The 20,404-nt window shown below is 36.8% G+C and overlaps 1 protein-coding gene across 5 annotated transcripts in view; it reads left to right on the forward strand.

Moving 5' to 3' along the window:
• Positions 1-20,404, forward strand: part of LOC105465466 (dermatan sulfate epimerase) — a 164,850-nt gene extending 144,446 nt beyond the window's left edge. For 3 of the 5 annotated variants that reach the window (XM_011713911.3, XM_011713909.3, XM_011713912.3), the window contains 4 exons: positions 2,451-2,704; positions 6,471-6,710; positions 8,873-9,080; positions 11,128-20,399. In XM_011713911.3, coding sequence (XP_011712213.2) covers positions 2,451-2,704; positions 6,471-6,710; positions 8,873-9,080; positions 11,128-12,886 — 2,461 coding nt within the window. In that variant the 3' untranslated portion in view covers positions 12,887-20,399. Of the gene's footprint in view, positions 1-2,450; positions 2,705-6,470; positions 6,711-8,872; positions 9,081-11,127 lie in introns of all 5 variants that reach the window. The other 2 variants (XM_024787845.2, XM_071096343.1) reach the window with 2 other exon arrangements.

Consider the following 20,404-nt stretch of genomic DNA (forward strand, 5'->3'; position numbering starts at 1 on the left):
TAGAAATACAACTATTACAGGTCAGCTTTTCTAATGATAGAGGGACAGACCTGAAGGTGCCATAAACTTTTTTCTTTTGGGATGCCAATGTTTCATTGAATTTGAAACTGTTTGAAATCAACAAACTGCATGTTGGGGCTTAGACATTTTCACAGAAATTAGCATGACATTTCCTGAAGGATGAGAATTATATCAAATGTTCTGCTTATCTATAAAAATAAACTTATTGGTTAATCACACATGTGAGGGTTTGATGGCTGGTAGCGATTCATTGACATCAGCTTTATCATGAGTCGGTGTATATACTGCCATTTATAGATGCATCATGACATGGTACAGTGACACAAGTTGGGAAACAAATGACCTGACTTCCCTGCCTGGCCCACCAGTCACCATGAGTCAGTGAAGATGATATTGCCAACTCCCTGGCAATGTGTGTGCAGTATGAATTGTTTTTTCCTAGAAGTTGGGAATTCATTCACACACTCATCGTCTGTTTACAAATAGTACACACACCGGCAAGCTGACTGGCTAGAGCAAGGCAGCTTTGTCTGTTACTAGATTACTAAGAAACTGCTCAATCTTTTTAGTACCAAACACTGAATGGTAACCAAACGCTGAAATTATTACTAAATATAAAGGGATCTCTCCAAATTCCTGATTTCATAATGATCACATAATCACTGTCAGCAGTGTGGCTGACAGTGAGTTATAGGTTTGTTCCTCCACTTTTTCCTTCTTTCTGAAAATATTTATGGAGCATCTGCCATGTGCCACACTGTTCTATGATTGGGGATCCAATTGCGAATACAATAGTGAAGAAAAAAGTCCTGCCCTTGTAGAACTTAAGTTCTAGGAGGGGATACATATACATAGACATATTCATACATATATTTGCTAAAGGGAAAAAAAGGGGGAATTAAATATTATTTTGGGAGGATGATGAAATTCTGATAGGGTGACCAGGGAAGCTCTCACCTAGGCCATTTCTTTAGCATAAACTTCTAAAGGAGAAACATAATCTGGAAGAGGTAGTCTCTCAGAACATTTTAAAGTATTTTTAAGCTGAGGTCTGTAAGGTTTGTTTGAGAGAACTAATACATCTTAATTTTTACTAACTTTAACTGAAATCCAACATTTCTTCCAGTCATGAGTAGAGATAACTAATTGTGATGGTATTGGGAGAATCTGGAACAAAGTTACAGACAGGTTATCACAGATATTTTCATACTACATTACAGTTGTTATAGATATTTCAAAATTTATGTTTATTACCACTTATAAATTATGGTAGTTATTATCCCTGCTATTAAATGTTAGTATTTCATGTCTTAATAAAAAAGCTAGCTGTATTACTATTTTTTAAATATGTGTATTGATAATTATATTTCAAAAGAATAGATTTCCATGTATCCTTAATTATGTCTTATGAATTTTAAAACATTTTGAGAAACAGGTCAAGGCTTCGCTAGATTGCCAAAAGAGGTTCGTGGCATAAAAAATGTTAAGCTTTAGCTTCATCCCTAATTAAGTGCTGCTTCTGCCTCCCACAGGTACAGCACACTTTTGATTTGTTTCCCTCACTTGGAGATTACTCAAATACATCCTGAACAGATGGGAAGGGTTTTCTGGATAATTCCTTAGAATTCTGATTGTGAAAGATCCTTTTTTTTGCTTCCTGCTTAATGCAAGCCACACACTAATTTGCAGAATAATATAACTAGTCAAACAGAAATTTGGCTTCCTGGAAAATGACAATGTAATTCTTAACAGAAGATCAACTTTTAGATTTCTTACAAAGATATTTGAAAGACCTTTAAGGCAGTGCAGTTCAGTTTATGGGAAAGAGGGATATAAAAATTCTGAGTTAGAATCAGCTCCCACTCACGTTAGTCACGCTTCGCACCATGGTGATGACCAAGTGGGTCTGTGCAGATTGAGAGGTCATGGATTATGGACCACGATACCTTCGCATTGACCAGCTATGGCAAATAAGAGGAAATACATATGTTCAACTGTCTTAGCAAGGTGGCCATAAGCATAGAACTGAGAGTGTCTTATTTAAGCAAAAAGGAGGAATGGGGTGAGCACTGGTTAAATTCGTACTCCAGAGAATTTTGCCCTGCCAACACATGTTCTATGCTTTAGATCTCTTTGAATATATTCTACTACTTCTTGTCATGAATAAAAAAATCAAAAGTAAAAGTTCTCAACATCTTGATGTTGCCAGAATCCTGAGAGAGAAAACTGTTAACTGTATAATTTTCACATTTTAGACAAGCTATGCTATATGTTTCATTATAATGTGGAGGGAAGTCAGTTGTGTGTCATTAAGCCCTTGGATTGTATCTTCAGTTGTGCCCTTTAGTTCTGAGAAATAGACACTTTAGAAGTGTAATGAAAGCTGTGAGTCTGATGAACTCATTTCCATGATTTATTTTCCTTTACAGGTTGGTGAAAGATGCTCCTTGGGATGAGGTCCCGCTTGCTCACTCCCTGGTTGGTTTTGCCACTGCTTATGACTTCTTGTACAACTACCTGAGCAAGACACAACAGGAGAAGTTTCTTGAAGTGATTGCCAATGCCTCAGGGTATATGTATGAAACTTCATACAGGAGAGGATGGGGATTTCAATACCTGCACAATCATCAGCCCACCAACTGCATGGCTTTGCTCACAGGAAGCCTAGTCCTGATGAATCAAGGTGTGTGTGGACACAGCCGAGGTGATGCCTGAGCTGACAGAAGTCGTAGTTGCCATGTTGTGAGCAAAGCATTTTTATAACCATTCTTAGTACGTGTTCATACTTAGATCCTAACTAAACCCATGAGATGAAGTAGTCCCTACAGTGTCTCTTAGTTAATTGAGGGACATCTCCTCCTTATTTTCCGCTAGTATATTAGCCGGCATGTTATCTAATTATGGCTTGTGATTATCCCAGAACAAATCTTCACAACTCAGGGTCAGTGATGAATATTCATTTTTCCAGAGAATTTTGACAGTGAAGACAGCCCTCCTGGAATAAACGAAATTTTAAAAAGCTAAACAGATGGTTTGTTATTTGAAATGAAGATTTCCAGCACACAGATGGGAATCATAACACCACTACTATTTTTCCCTCTTAATATTTAAAACAACCAATCTGGATTATTTACATCCAAATTGGAAGCAACTTTTGTGGATTGTGTAGCTACTTTGCCTTAACATATTGCATAATTGCCAATAATACATTTTCTTTGTTCTTTTAACTCTAAATTACAACTTCTGTAGAAATCTATAAATGATTAAGATTGTGTTTAAGAAAAGCAGCTCTAAGATCACAGGGAATTATTAGAATATTAAATATATAATTGGGGCTTGGAAATCTAACAGAATTTAACTCGATTATATTCCCCATAAGAATTATTAAGCATTTTGTTGATTATCCAACATCAGATTTTACCCAAATCTAGCTTTCTCCCTTGTCATATCAACCAACCTTCACTTTTAATTGGGTCTTAGAGGAAAAGAAACTAACATTTACTGAGCATATGACACGTGCTAGTCTTTTTCCATATTTTATTCAATCTTCACATCAACCATATAAGGCAGCTGGGATTTGGACCCACTTCTGGCCATCCATAAAGTTCAATCTCTTTCAACTGTATTTTGTTATCTCTCTCAGAAGGGAAATTTCATTTATAATAACTTAAGCAAAATTTAATTATGAAAGTGAATTTTCATGCTAGCTCCCCTTTTCCCCTACTCTCACAAAAACATAAAGAAAATTAAAACATCAGGTCAGGCGCGGTGGCTCACACCCATAATCCCAACACTTTGGAAGGCCAAGGCAGGCAGATCACTTGAGGACAGGAGTTCGAGACCAGCCTGGCCAACATGGGGAAATCCCGTCTGTACTGAAAAATGGGCGTGGTGGCGCATGCCTATAATCCCAGCTACTCAGGAGGCTGAGGCAGGAGAATCACTTGAACCCGGGAGGCAGAGGTTGCAGTGAGCCGAGATCCCACCACTGCACTCCAGCCTCAGCAACAAAGTGAGACTCAGTCTTAAATAAATAAATAAATAAATAAATAAATAAATAAACAAACAAATAGAAAGGAAAAGAAAAGTAAAACATCAAAATGCAAACAATGTGTTAATCCACTAACAAACCATTTATAAACCCCCAGGCCTGTGAAACAACACCATCATGAAATGGTGAAAGGATCTCTTGGGTGAGCCAAATTTCTGCCTCAGGGCTTAAATTTAATCTACTATAGTTTTATTTCCTTAAATAAAATTTTATTTATTTAACAAGAGGAGTAGTTTCTTTCTTCAGTCTTTCTAAATAACATTATTCCAAATAATAAGCAGTGACCCAAAATAATACTGGTTTAGATTGAATCAAAATATGTCATTTTGCCCTGGCAGGAATTTTCCTATGCATTTATTTTCTGACTAAAGTTATGGTGGCCCTGGCAGACACTCTTCCAGAGCCCCCACATAAGTACACACATTTATGACAAGACTGGACAGAAGGAGGTAGAAATCAGTTGGAAAGAAGACAGATGTGAAATGTTTAAATGATTACACCGTAGTTACAATAACCACAGAGAGTAAAATAAAAGATACCATGAAAAGCCTTATGGTTAAATATAAAATGAGTATATTAACTTGGAATTCAAGAGAGCAGTGTTCTTTCGGTAATTTTCTTCCTGTAACTTTGAAGATAGATAGGAGAACTTAAGGGGAAGTTAAAGAACGTTCCAGGCAAGGTATACGGGTGGCAGAAAAAAAATACAGGGCATAGCTTCAGTTAACAACAATATCAGTACCTTGTATTGACAGAGATTTGCAATTTACAAAATATTTTGGTAGACATGGCCTCATATCTTCTGAAGAGGGTTGTTGTAAGGAACAAATAAGGAAAATTAGGTAATGTTGGTATCCTGGGGACAGTGGCCTGATTTTAGGCATCAGTCACATTGGTATCTGGTGGGAGATGGAAGACACAGAGGAAAAGAATGAACATAATTAGAATTTTAAACTGGAATGGTAGAGAATGGAAATCGAAAACTATCCAGAATATTGACATGTCAGCTATAGGTGGCAGAAGAGGCCAGGGTATGATGAACAGTCACCTCTGCGTACCCAAGCCTGAGAGCTGAGTTGCCCGCGTTAGTCAGGAGCCAAGTCTTAGCCTGTGACCTATATTTAGGCCCAGAGCTGGTTGGACCAAATTGCAGTAAAGCAGTGTGGCTACATCCACACCAGGAAGCATTGGGCTTAATTTTATTCTCAAGGGTGGCGTGTTTTTAAGCGAACCCTTAAATCTAAAGACCTAGGTTGAGATTAAAGTTGTATTCATTTTTAGTCATGTGCCAGAGGTCTTGAACAAGTGAGCCTTTCTGTTTTGGGGCAATAATACATAATTGGGTTATTAAAAGGATTAACTAAGATTCTGCTCAGTGCTATATAAATTATAAATGTTACAGAAATGTGAGGAGTTGTTATTGTCAACTAAGTGCAGCAATTCTAGAAAGCGAGCATTTCTGAGTTAAAAGGTTTTATAAATTTTTATAGACTTGATTTTCAGTGGGGAGATTAAAATGTGACAGATGGAAGAATTGCTTGGACAAAATCATGTAGCTCATTTTCTGGTGGTTTCAGGATTCCTAGTTGATTTTTTCATTATTAATTTGCCTTTCCATTGGTTTCTCAGCCCCACTTTGCTGCCTTTTCAGATCCTGTGGGATCTAAAGCACATAAAGGATGAGAGGTTGCTGTCTAATGACAATATGAATTGAAGACTGTCTGTTTAGCATTTATAGTATGTGCAACCTATTACAAATTCTATAAAATAATGATGCAAGTTTTGTGAAGAGATAAACTTTTAAAAATATTTTCAAGTATTGTTTTTTAGGAACACTGATTAAAATCTTAATATACAAATCCTCTCTTGCCAACATAAAGTTATATGCATTTGTGATCTTACATGTGATAGAGTTTATTAAAGATCAGAAAGTGACTGATACTCATTTAAGGGTTTATCTTCATTTATAGAGTCAAGAACTTCTTTTTTTTTTTTTTTTTTTGAGACGGAGTCTCGCTCTGTCACCCAGGCTGGAGTGCAGTGGCGCAATCTCCACTCACTGCAAGCTCCGCCTCCTGGGTTCACACCATTCTCCTGCCTCAGCCTCCCAAGTAGCTGGGACTACAGGCACCTGCCAACACGCCCAGATAATTTTTTGTAATTTTAGTGGAGACAGTGTTTCACCATATTAGCCAGGAAGAACTTCTTAACTTATACCAGGGACCATCACAAACCTAGATTACAGGATGTTATTTATACACTGACAAGTTGGAGTTTTACGAAATGCAATTTGTAATATAAACGAGTTAGATAACTCAGAGGGTTTTATTTGGCCATATTTTTGTTTATGCTTTGTCACAGCCTTTAGTCATTGCTTCCATGTGTTTTCATCCTTCAGGATATCTTCAAGAAGCCTACTTATGGACCAAACAAGTTCTGACCATCATGGAGAAATCTCTGATCTTGCTCAGGGAGGTGACGGATGGCTCCCTCTATGAAGGAGTTGCATATGGCAGCTACACCACTAGATCACTCTTCCAATACATGTTTCTCGTCCAGAGGCACTTCAACATCAACCACTTTGGCCATCCGTGGCTTAAACAACACTTCGCATTTATGTATAGAACCATCCTGCCAGGTACAGTGAGGAGTCAGAAGTGTGAAAACATTAAACTATTGTAATTTTTTCTGATTATGAAAATGAGCTAGACTAAGCAGAGAAATTAGGTCCTTAGAGTTTGTCATATTGAAATTAAATAGTTTTTTTTAATCAAAGAAAAATTGAATTCAAGAGTTGCCTATAGCCAGAACATTTTGGAGGCTAATGTATTTATGATTTAGGTATTACAAAGCTTGGAGGGTTATGGATTAAATATAATTTCTAGGCCCCTCAATACTTTTTTTTATATATAGATCCAAACTTGAGTACATATACAGACTCATCTTCATCATTGAAAGCAAAATATAAACATTTGTGATTACCTGTCAGTTTTCCTTTATATGTGATCCCTGATCAATCCTATTTTTAATTTTTGGTTTTCAGTTGTTTCTTTCAAACTACACAGACACGATTCAAAATGAAGGATTACACCTACACATTTAAGTTGGAGCTTTAGTATTTTAATATTTTATTGAAGTAAATAGTATAGAAAAGTAAAAAAAAATTGCTGTAAAACTTGTAATTTCTTATTGCTGTGACATTTAGCCTTCTAAGAAAACTAGCTCTAAAAAAAAAAGATATACATGATTTAATAATGTATTCATTTCTAGAGAACTTTGTAACCTTTTTTTATTTCTAAAACAGGACCAAGATGTTAGAACAAGTTATAAAGGAAAATTTTATCAGGATACATATCCCCTACTTCCTCCTCCTTCCCCAAGGAAATGCAATTTTTAAATGGTGATTCTAGACCTACAACAAAGAATTCAGTATTTAAATCTTTTGGCTCTGGTAGTATACATACAGATTAATAGAATCTCCATTATTGGACTAGTGCAAAAAATACTGCAGAGCATAAGAACCATTTTAAGATTTAGTTTAGACTTACGTTCAAAAAAAATTTGCTTTGTTGCTTTTTCTTAGACATATAGGAGAGGACTGTTTTGCAATTCATCTTAGTAAACAAAGGCTACCTAAAGCAAGGGGCCTTTCAGAGGTTTCAGTGCTTTGTAATTTAAGCTGAGATCTAAAGGCTAACAACATCAGAAATTGTATTTGCTGTGAGCTGTGTCTGTGGCTACTTCCTAAAGTGGAAAAGACAGTATGAACATGTCTAAAAGCCGCATTTATATGTTTGTGTTAATTAAACAAACTTTTATTGAACATCTGTATGCCAGGCACTGTACTAGGCAGAGGATTCAAAGAGGAATAAAACACATCTCCTGCTTTCAAGGAATTCACAGACTAGTAGAAGATTCAGAAAATATCATTTTAAAATAGGGTATACTTACAAGATCACTTACTAAATTATTAGGAACAAAAACATTAGCTGTAAATTATAAATATAATCATGGTAACATTTTAGAAGAGGTTCTATGTTAAAGCAATCTGTTTTCAACTACATTTCTCCTTTTTTTTTTTTTTTTTTCTACAGTTGATACTCTAGTAGCATTTTTTTTTGTCTGGCTGAGTTTTCTCCCATGCTGCTTCTTTTTTCATGAACACATGGAGCGTATCCAGTCTTACCTGCTTTTATTTTTCTTCCCTATTCCAAAAATGATATATGGCTTTAAGATCCTTGCATTTTCTCTCCTTTAACTTCCAGCAGTACATACTGGCAGAGCTACTCTGGGAATTAAATTTTCTTCCTGTAGAAACTCAGTCTCTCCCCTGAACTTTATATGTAGTATAACTTAGACTTTATTGAAGCCAAATTAAAGCATGTTATTTTATTATCTTGGCCTAGAATGCATGTTGAGTTGTGGGAGAGCTAGTGTTCATTCCAGGTTCAGGAACCCAAATTGCGCAAGAGGATATCCCATGTATATATGCAAATATAATCATGTATAGCATGAACACTGGAAAATGAGAAAGGCAGACAATAGGTGTAGCACTTCTGTTACCAATGACAGGTACCACATAACAAATACAAGCTTACACACAACATATCATGAAGACCTTTTGAGGGATTCTAATTAACTGGTCTGGAATAAAATCAGAGGATTGTGATTTTTCTTTTATTTTATCCCCTCAATTACGCAATTCTAATTTGCAACTAGATTTGAAAAATCATTGTTTAGACCTATATAGGAGTATGAAGTTTTTAATGTATCTTAATTCTTTCCAACTTGTTTCCCTAGGGTTTCAAAGGACTGTGGCTATTGCGGACTCAAATTACAACTGGTTTTATGGTCCAGAAAGCCAGTTAGTGTTCCTTGATAAATTTGTCATGCGTAATGGCAGTGGTAACTGGCTAGCTGACCAAATCAGAAGGAACCGTGCGGTGGAAGGTCCAGGAACACCGTCCAAAGGGCAGCGCTGGTGCACTCTGCACACGGAATTTCTCTGGTATGACACACTGGGCTAGCTTTAAAGAGAAATGGTACCCAAGGGTACTATTCGTGCTATGCACTTGTTTTTTTGCATTTAAAAAGAAAAACTAAAGCACTTTTTAAATATTTTCTCCATGCCACCTGAGTATATGAAGTTTCAATTCAACTCATACCACAGTTTTTGAAACTCTTAGAAACTTTTATTTTTAAAAAAAAAAATTCAACTTTTATTTTAGATGCAGTGGTACGTGTGCACTATACTCCGGTAGTGAGCATAGTACCTAATAGGTAGTGTTAGAAACATTTCTTTATGTTTAACATCTAATTACTGTTTTCAGTTTTTGGTTCTCATATTAGAAATGTCCTACACTTGCATTATTTCATAAATAAACATGTTTTGATTTTACATTATTTTTTGAAATCATATAAAACGAAACACAAAATTTAGGTTATTCTGATAATCACACCAAAAAAAAGGTAGTAAAATATTTTGTTTTGGTAAATGGAGCATTATAATCTTCTAATAGCAAAGCTGTTGCTAAATTTTCAAAAGTGTTTAAAAGTGTTTGACAGTATTTGACAGCTTCACTTTGATAATAAAAGGACCGTGTAAATTTTTTTGCCTTAATCTTTTAAGCCCAGAAAGAGAAGCTTGGGTCTCCTTTTTAAAGTATTGCCAAATATGTTGTTGGCATCCAATAAGTTAAAATCAAAATTAGAGGGAACTGATTAGTCATTAATCCCTGATGTCTTTTCAAGCTGTTGAAATTTGCATTCAACTCCAAAACAAGCTTTCTTGTGGTTTGCTTCTCTTTATTCTTTCTTTTCAAAATATAAAAAATTGAGGAAAAAATATTAGTAAAATGGTAACTGGCTATAGTTTAACCAACAATTTAAGATTATTTTCATAGATAAACTAAATATATTAAGATGCAACCATCCTTGAGTTCTCTCAGGAGTATGACGTAATTACTTAATAGTGTGACTCGTAAATAAGTTACCCGTAAATATCCAACCAAGAGAGTTCTATAAAGCTAACTACAGGATTAATATAATAGGTCAGTTTAATGCTAAGTCTAACTTAAAAATCTGCCTTTATGGCAATATGCAAACTGACCAAAAACTGAGAGTAAGATGGCCCATTCAGCTTACATCTACACCTGTGAAATCACATTTATTAAGCCAACATTATACTAGACCTAAGTAGAGATATAATTTCTGATGTCTTGAAACTGAGACTGTAGAACAACAGATGAAGCAGTCAAAATCAAACACTAATAAGATTAACTCTACTGCAGGTGATTGATTCACTTTAGGGAAAAAGTACATAGTACTAAGAATAAACATTTATCATAAATAAAAATAAGAAGTGATTTATTGTCCAAGAAGCATGGCATCATCTGCAGATTAAAACAAAACCAAACCTTTGGTCCTGGCTAGTCAGTGGTAGGCACAATTATAAATCCCCCAGTATAAGTCAGTTGGCTGAAACTTCATTCGTTTATATTCTGAGATGTGGTGTTGGTGATACATTTTATCTAATATGTGAAGTCCTTCTCTATTTCAGTTTATTTTTTCAAGGAAAAAAATCTTGAGGGAGAACTGCTTTCAGTGCCAAACATTCAGTAATATCAGTTACTGCAGAACTATACTTCATTACAGCTCAAGGCTTGTTAGAGTCCAGATTCTAACATGGCATTTCTAGAAGAGGAGCCCCTCAGCCAGAAATTTGGATGAGATGCCTAAATCCACGAGGCCCAGTAGATTGGATGGTTACTCTGACATCATCAAATGAAGATGGTCCATGTAGAGATGAGAGCAGAAATCATTTTGGGCCCAAACCCAAGGATCACAAATGATAAAGAAATATTCCTCTTCCAGTCACCAAGGGTTTCCCTTTGTGTATACTGATTGTCCTTGGATATTTTCAGAACTGTCCCTAATCCACTCCGTGCTGCCAGTGCTCTGGGTAGCATTTGTGTGTCGCATCTTCCACATTACCATGTTATGTGTTATTTTCACTTCCATCAGAAAACCATTTAATTTTTTAAAATTAATTTCAGGTATGATGCCAGCTTGAAATCGGTTCCTCCTCCAGACTTTGGCACCCCTACACTGCATTATTTTGAAGACTGGGGTGTCGTGACTTATGGAAGTGCACTACCTGCAGAAATCAATAGATCTTTCCTTTCCTTCAAGTCTGGAAAACTGGGAGGACGTGCAATATATGACATTGTCCACAGAAACAAATACAAAGATTGGATCAAAGGATGGAGAAATTTTAATGCAGGGCATGAACATCCTGATCAAAACTCATTTACTTTTGCTCCCAATGGTGTGCCTTTCATTACTGAGGCTCTGTACGGGCCAAAGTACACCTTCTTCAACAATGTTTTGATGTTTTCCCCAGCTGTGTCAAAGAGCTGCTTTTCTCCCTGGGAGGGTCAGGTCACAGAAGACTGCTCATCAAAATGGTCTAAATACAAGCATGACCTGGCAGCTAGTTGTCAGGGGAGAGTGGTTGCAGCAGAGGAGAAAAATGGGGTGGTTTTCATCCGAGGAGAAGGTGTGGGAGCTTACAACCCCCAGCTCAACCTGAAGAATGTTCAGAGGAATCTCATCCTCCTACATCCACAGCTGCTTCTCCTTGTAGACCAAATACACCTGGGAGAGGAGAGTCCCCTGGAGACAGCAGCAAGCTTCTTCCACAATGTGGATGTTCCTTTTGAGGAGACTGTGGTAGATGGTGTCCATGGGGCTTTCATCAGGCAGAGAGATGGTCTCTATAAAATGTACTGGATGGACGATACTGGCTACAGCGAGAAAGCAACCTTTGCCTCAGTGACATATCCTCGGGGCTATCCCTACAATGGGACAAACTATGTGAATGTCACCATGCACCTCCGAAGTCCCATCACCAGGGCAGCTTACCTCTTCATAGGGCCATCTATAGATGTTCAGAGCTTCACTATCCACGGAGACTCTCAGCAACTGGATGTGTTCGTAGCCACCAGCAAACATGCCTACGCAACGTACCTGTGGACAGGTGAGGCCACAGGACAGTCTGCCTTTGCACAGGTCATTGCTGATCGTCACAAAATTCTCTTTGACCGGAATTCAGCCATCAAGAGCAGCATTGTCCCTGAGGTGAAGGACTATGCTGCTATTGTGGAACAGAACCTGCAGCATTTTAAGCCAGTGTTTCAGCTGCTGGAGAAGCAGATACTGTCCCGAGTCCGGAACACAGCTAGCTTTAGGAAGACTGCTGAGCGCCTGCTGAGATTTTCAGATAAGAGACAGACTGAGGAGGCCATTGACAGGATTTTTGCCATATCACAGCAACAGCAGCAGCAAAGCAAGTCAAAGAAACACCGAAGGGCAGGCAAGCGCTATCAATTTGTGGATGCTGTCCCTGATATTTTTGCACAGATTGAAGTCAATGAGAAAAAGATTAGACAGAAAGCTCAGATTTTGGCACAGAAAGAACTACCCATAGATGAAGATGAAGAAATGAAAGACCTTTTAGATTTTGCAGACGTAACATATGAAAAACATAAAAATGGGGGCTTGATGAAAGGCCGGTTTGGACAGGCACGGATGATGACAACTATTCACAGCAGGGCCCCATCACTGTCTGCTTCCTATACCAGATTGTTCTTGATCCTGAACATTGCTATTTTCTTTGTCATGTTGGCAATGCAACTGACTTATTTCCAGAGGGCCCAGAGCCTACATGGCCAAAGATGTCTGTATGCAGTTCTTCTAATAGATAGCTGTGTTTTATTGTGGTTGTACTCTTCTTGTTCCCAATCACAGTGTTAGCACTGAAGATATAAATTCCCTGGCCATTTTGTGATCACAAGAAGCTATACAAAATAAAATGTCTTTACCCCAGATTATCAGATTTTTTTTCCCCTTAGATTCATTTTAACAAATTAAGGGAAGATATTTTGACACAAAAAAGCAGGAACATGGAGAAATTGGAGCAGGCAAAGAATTTATCAAAGCAGTAGAAATAGCTTGGTGGTCCTATGGTGTTTCTGGAAGTGTTTGTCATTGCTAATTGAGCAATCCATGTAGGACTACTTTTAGAAGAAACAAAAAGTCTGTTTTTTAAAGTAATGTTTTTTCTTATGAGAAAAAGGTTTAGATAGAATTGGGTTTTATTAATATTAATTTAATGCTATTAGCAATTTCCTTATACTATATTATGGAAAAGACTGAAGAATACAATTCTGAGAAATATAAAAAAATTTTAATGGCACAGTCATGTTGAAAGATAAATGTTGCTAAGTCCTGGTATGATGGTGTCAGCTTCCTTGGGGAAGTACTTCTTGAGTTACGTAACTAATAGGATCTTTTACTACAGGTCTGGATGGCTATTCAGATAATATAGCAAAAAATGATAGCAGAAGATCATTAAAAACTTAAAATATATTTTATTAGAAAACATTTATCTGAATGAATATTTCCTTGATGCTGGTCTCTGCACACATATAATTGGTTACTTGTATGCATTCATTGGTGGTTCAATAAGTAAAATGATTACAGATAATACTGTATTTTCCTTATATGGAAAACTGTTGTACACCCAATGACTAAACCTTTCAAAATAAAATATTTTCTATTATGAATGTTGATTTTCATACCAAAGAAGATGGAGAATCTAAAACTTGGATATGATTCTTATGTTTTTTTAATAGGAAAACTTTTTCAAGTTTATTTTGCTAAATAAACATCATAATTGTGAATTTTCTCTAGTGTTTTTCTTCTCTGTTCCATTATATTCAAAATGCATTAACATTTTCCAAAATTTTTGAAGAGAGATCTTTTTTTGGATGTATATTCATTAAATGTGTAAAATAGTATTTGAATCAAAAAAAGTATTTTCTCTGCTTATTAACCTTAATTGTTGTTTAAACACATTTTAAATATTTAAAACAATAGCCAACTTCTGATATTTAAGTAGCACCCAACTTTCAAAAGCATAAAATTTTCAATCAGCTCCTCAGAAGGTAACAGCAGCATACAATACTAGAAAAATAATCCATAGTTTCCATTTGAGCATAAGAAAATGATATACTTAAAAGGAACTTAATAAATTATCATACATTCAGCATATATGAGTCATATATTTCTCCTTTGAAACAGAAAATATGTTCAGCTCAAATTTTACAGTAAGGACACACTCACTGATTTATAGGTGTAAAGTAACAACAGTAACCTTTCCTCTTATTTGCTCTTTTAGTTCACAGCCATACCAGTATGTAACCAAAAGACAAGTTGGAGAAACTTATAAGTACCTTTCTGCAGTTCTAATTTTGAACCTTCTTGCATAAAGAAAACACAAGTTTGACTTTTAACTGTGCTTCACTTATTATGCTTGGAATCCAGAAAACGACTTCTGAGGAAGTAATTTTTTTCCCCTCTCATGGAAAGTCTCTAGGGAGGATGTCATTACACACTGTTTAAAAGAATAATGTTTTCAAAAGAATAATGCTTCCGTTTGTCCTGCATGGATGCTCTTACTAGGATTTAAACTTGCTTTATGTGACAGATTCTCCGTTTACTTAACCTCACTCAACATTCCTCTCTTTTACTCTTTCTCACTCAAAAGGATGAACTGTCTGAAATGATCAAAAGGAAATTTTGAAAGAAACAAAAAAAGGAAAATTACTCTTTGAGGTTACCAAGCAAACCTGATCTCAGATCCAAACTGAGACATACTTTCTAACAGAGATGAAAAGTGCAAGTGAGTGCCAAACTCGCTTTTCTTTTGTTTTCATTAGGTTAAGGCTAGACAATACATTAGTCACCACAGCATGATCCAGTCTAACATATTAGTTCATTTTAAAGTAGTTTTTTAAAGATATGCATCTTTAAAACAAAATGAATTAAAATTATGTGGTTTTTTTTCTTCTAATGAACCTGGTATTTATTTCCTTAAAGAGAAATTTCCTCAGGCAGTGACTTAAGTGGTTAAGTGGGGAAAAAATGCTGAAATAAATCACAGCTCTTCATAATGAAACATGTTTTTTATCAGGGATAGTGCATATTTGAGTAAAACTAGGCAACTTTTTGTAACTTGAAAACCAAGCAATGTTGAATCTGCCTTGAAACTGAGTAATCAATTATGGAATCTGTTTCAGTGCTGCTCACTATGACAGGAGTGTTTCAAGTTCATTGGATAATGTGTGAGCTGTTGTTCAGGGGATTGGCAGGACTCTTGGTCCTAGCCTTAAAGAAAATTTGAGAATCACTAGCATACAGAGCTTGTCAGTGCAGTAAAAGTGGTATATTCCTGGGAAGCTGAGGTGGGAATATTGCCTGAGCCTAGGAGTTCTATGCTGCAGTGAGCCATGACTGTGCCACTGCACTCCAGCCTTAGAGACAGAGTGAGAACCTGTCTTTTCTTTTTTTAAGTATATTTCCTTGTTTGTAACTGATTAGCTTATTTCAGGTGATGGTAGATGAGACCTATGATGGTAGATGAGACCCAGAATCTTCAGAGAGAACATTCTTTTGAGAACATTGTTTTTATTGTCAAAGTCAGGTAGAAGGCCGTGTTCTGGAACTATTTTATTAAAATATATCACCTAAGATAATGAATTCTTCCGCAAATATTTTAGTCATAGTTTTTAGTACCACATATTCTAAGGTTATCAGAAAATATGTCTTAACAGAATGTTTTGCATACTGAATAATTTGTTTTTGAGAAGGAAAATTTACATTTGACTTACTCAGTTCTTAAAAAATTATTTTTATTTCTAGAGACAGGGTCTGTCTCCATCACCCAGGCTGAAGTGTAGTGGCGCGATCATAGCGCACTGCAGCCACAAACTTCCTATCTCAAGCGATTCTGCCTCAGCCTTCCAAAGTGCTCGGATTAGAGGCATAAGTCATAACACCCAGCCAAGTTAAAAAAAAACTTTTGGTAGTTCACAAACCACTCACAAAAGAATCTGAAGTTTCTCCAAGTATTAAGAGAAAGCAAGCTGTGAAGTGCTATATGTGTAAGCTTAAAAGTAAATTCGTGTGATTTCTTACAAATATAAAACAAGATTAAAATGAATATAGTCATGGGTATGAGGAGCATGTAATTTATCTTCTAAGTGGAGGCACATTTGAGAGTTAAAGGAAGAGCAATTAATTGTTATTCGAGGACAACAGATATAAACCGAGATTATACTAGGTGAACTGGGACATACGGTCATCTTTGTCATAGCTTAATTTGGGGAAAAAGGAGTTAGGGAAGTCTGTCAAGGTCTAACTCAAAGTTTGGTGCTTTTTAAGCAAGTTTAAGGAACTTGAGATGACCTGATTGAGACCCCTAAATCTACAGATGAGGAAAGCAAGGCTCAAGCAGGGGGAGCCTGATCCTTTCCCTGTTCCCTGTGTATTCCCTGTCTGTGGCAAAGCCCATTGGCTTGATTCTCTTCTCTTTAGCTTCATGTTAAATAGTTTCTTTCTGCAGTTTATTTAATTTACTGACCAAATGACGTATTTTTTTTCAGCAATGTTTCAGCTAGATATTTGCTTTATGCATGTAATGTCAATGAAGTACTCATAAGTTTTCAAGAAATGACTGTGATAAATCATACGTTCCACTACATAGTCTAAATATTTAGTTTTTGTCATCTATTTTAATATGTTCAAATTCTGTTCAACAAGACATGTAGTCACTATGTAAAGAATAAAAATAGACAAAGTTGTATTATGACTTTTCTTCGTGGATATACAGTTTCCCTCTTGGTTTTGGGATTTTGTTAATTGAATTTTTATTTGGCATAAATTGTAAACATACATGATTGAAAAAGTAAAATGGTACTAGACAGCTTATTTAAAAAACAAAACAATAAATTCTCTGTCCCTTCCCTTCTCATTCTTAGTTTGTACTTCCCAGAAATAACCAATTTCTAAATCTTTTGGCTGTTACATCTATTGTGTACTTGTTTACAGTAAGGTCTAAAACTACCTACTAATGAAGATTTAGCTCTCTTATCCATTCCCCTCTTTCTTTATACTTATTGGAAGATAATAGGTGCTATAGAGGGAAAAGGCAGGGTAAGGAGACTGGGAAGAGGGGGCCATAATTTTAAATGTGATCAGGCTAGCCTTTATTGATGTCTCCACTTCCATTCTATGTGTCATTTTGAAAATCTATTTGCTGTTAATTTAATGGGGTTTTGGAAAGGAACTGAAGAAAATTTATATATTGAGTGCAGTATGTTTAAATGGAAGTCCCACATCACTTTTCAGTTGAGTTAACAAATAACAAGAATGACAGTAACATGTTTACAGAGCATCTACTATATGCCAAGTATTGTTTTAGGAACTGAAGATATGGTAGAGAATAGAAATAATAAAAGCTGGCCCTCATATAGTTTATGTTTTAGTGGGAGCAAATAATAACAGTAATAGTGCAGGATGTCAAGTAGTGGTAAGTACCGTGGAGAATAAAGCAAGGGGAGGGGATGTAAGGTGATGGTGAATTGATACTGTCCCATAAACAGTGGTTTCTGATGTGATTACTTATGATCAGACACTTGAAAGAAATAAGGGAATGAATCACAGAGACATCTAAGAGAGAGGAGCATTCCAGATAGAACAGCAGTTCGAAGGCCCTGAGCTCAGTATGTGTTTGGTGTGTTCAGGACTAGGAGACCAGTGTGGCTAGAGCAGAGTGGGTGAGGGGAGGGTGATAGGAGTAGGATCAGATCATACATACCCTCACAGACTGCAACAAAGACTTGGATTATGAGTTGGGGATGTGGCTGACTGCAGGAGCAATAAGTAGTGGGAAGTGGGTCCAGGAGGCCGTTTTAGCCATGTTAAGTTTAAGATACTTTCTAAAAATCCAAGTGGAGATGTACAAGCCTGGAATCCAGGGGCAGACTTTGGCTGAAGATACAATTGTTGATGCCTTCTTAAAGGTTAAACAGAAATTTACTAGCTGTGAGAGGAAAAGTGCATTCTGGGTAAATAGAATAGAATAAAGAAACAAATACGGAAAAGCAAACCTGGCTCAGGAATTCTCCAGACTGGTGATGTTGGCCCACAGGGTGTGTGATGGCGAATGGGTGAAGATGAAACTGAAGAGGCAAGCAGGGAGGCTATTGTGCAGGACTTTGTAGGACATGCTAAGGAATCTGGACTTTATTCTGCCATGACGGCTGCTCAACCATTTTTATGCCTCAGCGTAACTGAGGGCTACAACATAACACCCATCACTCAGCAAGCATGGCAGCAATTTTCATGGGATGGGAAATGTGTATGGGAGCAAAAGGGACATGGGTGAGGGGTGGTGATGATGCCACACATACCTGTGTGTGTGAAGCTTTGAAAAATCCCTGAGATGGTTCTGATATGCCCCCATATTCCATATGTTTACTCCCTGGGGTGAGGTGGGGCGGGGAAGGGGTACCCTCTACTTAGAAATTGCTGCAAGCAATGGCAAGCCATTAAAGAATTTTCTTTTTAAATAATCAGATTTGCATTTTAGAAAGGCAATTTTAGCTTCAGTGTAGAGGGTGAGCCCAATGGGGAAGAGGTTAGGAGGCCATTTTCATAGTCTGGGTAGAAGACAATTAGCTCCTTGAATAAGTCTGGAGAGGGAATGTTTAACTCCTAGCCCACAGGCAAAATGTGTGGCCAAAGGAATGCATATTTTGTGAAAGTATTGCTCAGAAAGATAATGAGTCAAGGATCCCTAATGGTATAGGTGTCTGAGTCTTATTTCTTATAAGAAGAGCATGTTTGCCTGCCATGGCTCTGCTCCAGTCATCCTGGCTATCCCTTAATAAGCCCAGGAAATTGTTCAAATATTTCTGCCATTTGTATTTTCAGCTTGCCTTGTTTAGGGACTTCACCTGGAATGGTATAGCTGGAGTACAGGGTGTATATGTAGTGGCGGGTGATAGAAAATGAGACTGGAGAAGTAGACCAGGCTCCAGGGCAGGAGGGTCTCTTCCTCGCTCCATTTAATTTAAAAAAGAAATAGTTCCAATTATATAAGCATTGTGGTTAATGCAGACAGTTGGAGTACTTTCTAAATCAGAAAAGTAAAAGTGCTGCTCCTTCAACATATCTCTAGAAATTTGTTATGGGGAAGTCTTTATCAAAGAATGTTCACATGATTTCAGTAGAATTTCTGAAGAAAGGGGCTTCTAAAAACAGTCAGCCAGCCCAGCACATTCCAAATTAAATAATGAGATGTGTTTTTAGTATTTATTTAGGAATTCTTTTCTGAACAAAAAACGTTTTCAATGGTCTAGGCACTCCTTTCTTCTTCCAAAGAAATGGTAGTAACAGGACACCTGAAGCACTAGAAGTACCTTTCTGTGTAAAGCGAAATCTTGTCAGTTTTCCTCACTTTGTACTTTTCAGTGTCTATTGTTTACCACTTTTCTCCAGGATCAGAGACCTCCAGTGAAATAAAAGGAATTTCTATTTATTATCTCCTTAATAATCTTGATTTCTAAACTCCTTTACTCCTCTCTTGAAGGAATTTGTTTTACTGACAAAGGAATGAATCCAGGCCATTTAATGGAGTTCTGAGGAGAATTCTTAGAGCACTCTATATATTGAAACCTCCATATTTTTTGATACAAAAAGGACTAAGGAAGTCGTGATTCTTTTGAAAGATTAATTCACAGAATTTTTTTTTATCACAATTGAAATATCAATTGCAGTAACAACTGAAAACTGATTGCTATTACTGAACACTGCCCTTAGGTGGCTCACTCTTAGAAGACACAAAGTCACTGGACTACAGTCCTTTAGGGCGGGGATTGTGTCTCTTGCTCGTTGTATATACATGATTCTTACACAGTGCCTGACATTCAAAAAATGCATTCAAAAAAATTTGGTAATCAAAAAATGCTTGATGAATTGACTGACTGACTGCCTGAATGAATAAATAAATTGGTGGATTAATGACTGAATGGAGTACAGAAGACTCTGGTCCCAGAAGACCTTAACATTGAGTTTACTGCAGACTGAATGTTTGCCTCCTCTCAAAATTAATATGTTGAAACCTAATCGTTAATGTGATGGTATTAGGATGTGGGGTCTTTGGAAGGTGATTAGGTTATGAAGGCAGAGCCCTCGGGAATGGGAGTAGTACCCTTATAAAAGATACCCCAGAGAGGTCCCTTGTCCCTTCCAACATGTGAGGCTACAGTGAAAAGATGGCCATCTGTGAACCAGGAAGTGAGTCCTCACCAGGTACCACATCTGCTGTGCTTTGATCTTAGATTTCCCTGTCCCCAGAACTGTGGTAAATAAATTTCTGTTTGTAAGCCACCTAGTCTATGGTGTTTTTGTTATAGCAGCCTGAAT

This window comes from Macaca nemestrina, chromosome 5, assembly GCF_043159975.1.
Source record: "Macaca nemestrina isolate mMacNem1 chromosome 5, mMacNem.hap1, whole genome shotgun sequence".
Lineage (NCBI taxonomy): Eukaryota > Metazoa > Chordata > Mammalia > Primates > Cercopithecidae > Macaca > Macaca nemestrina.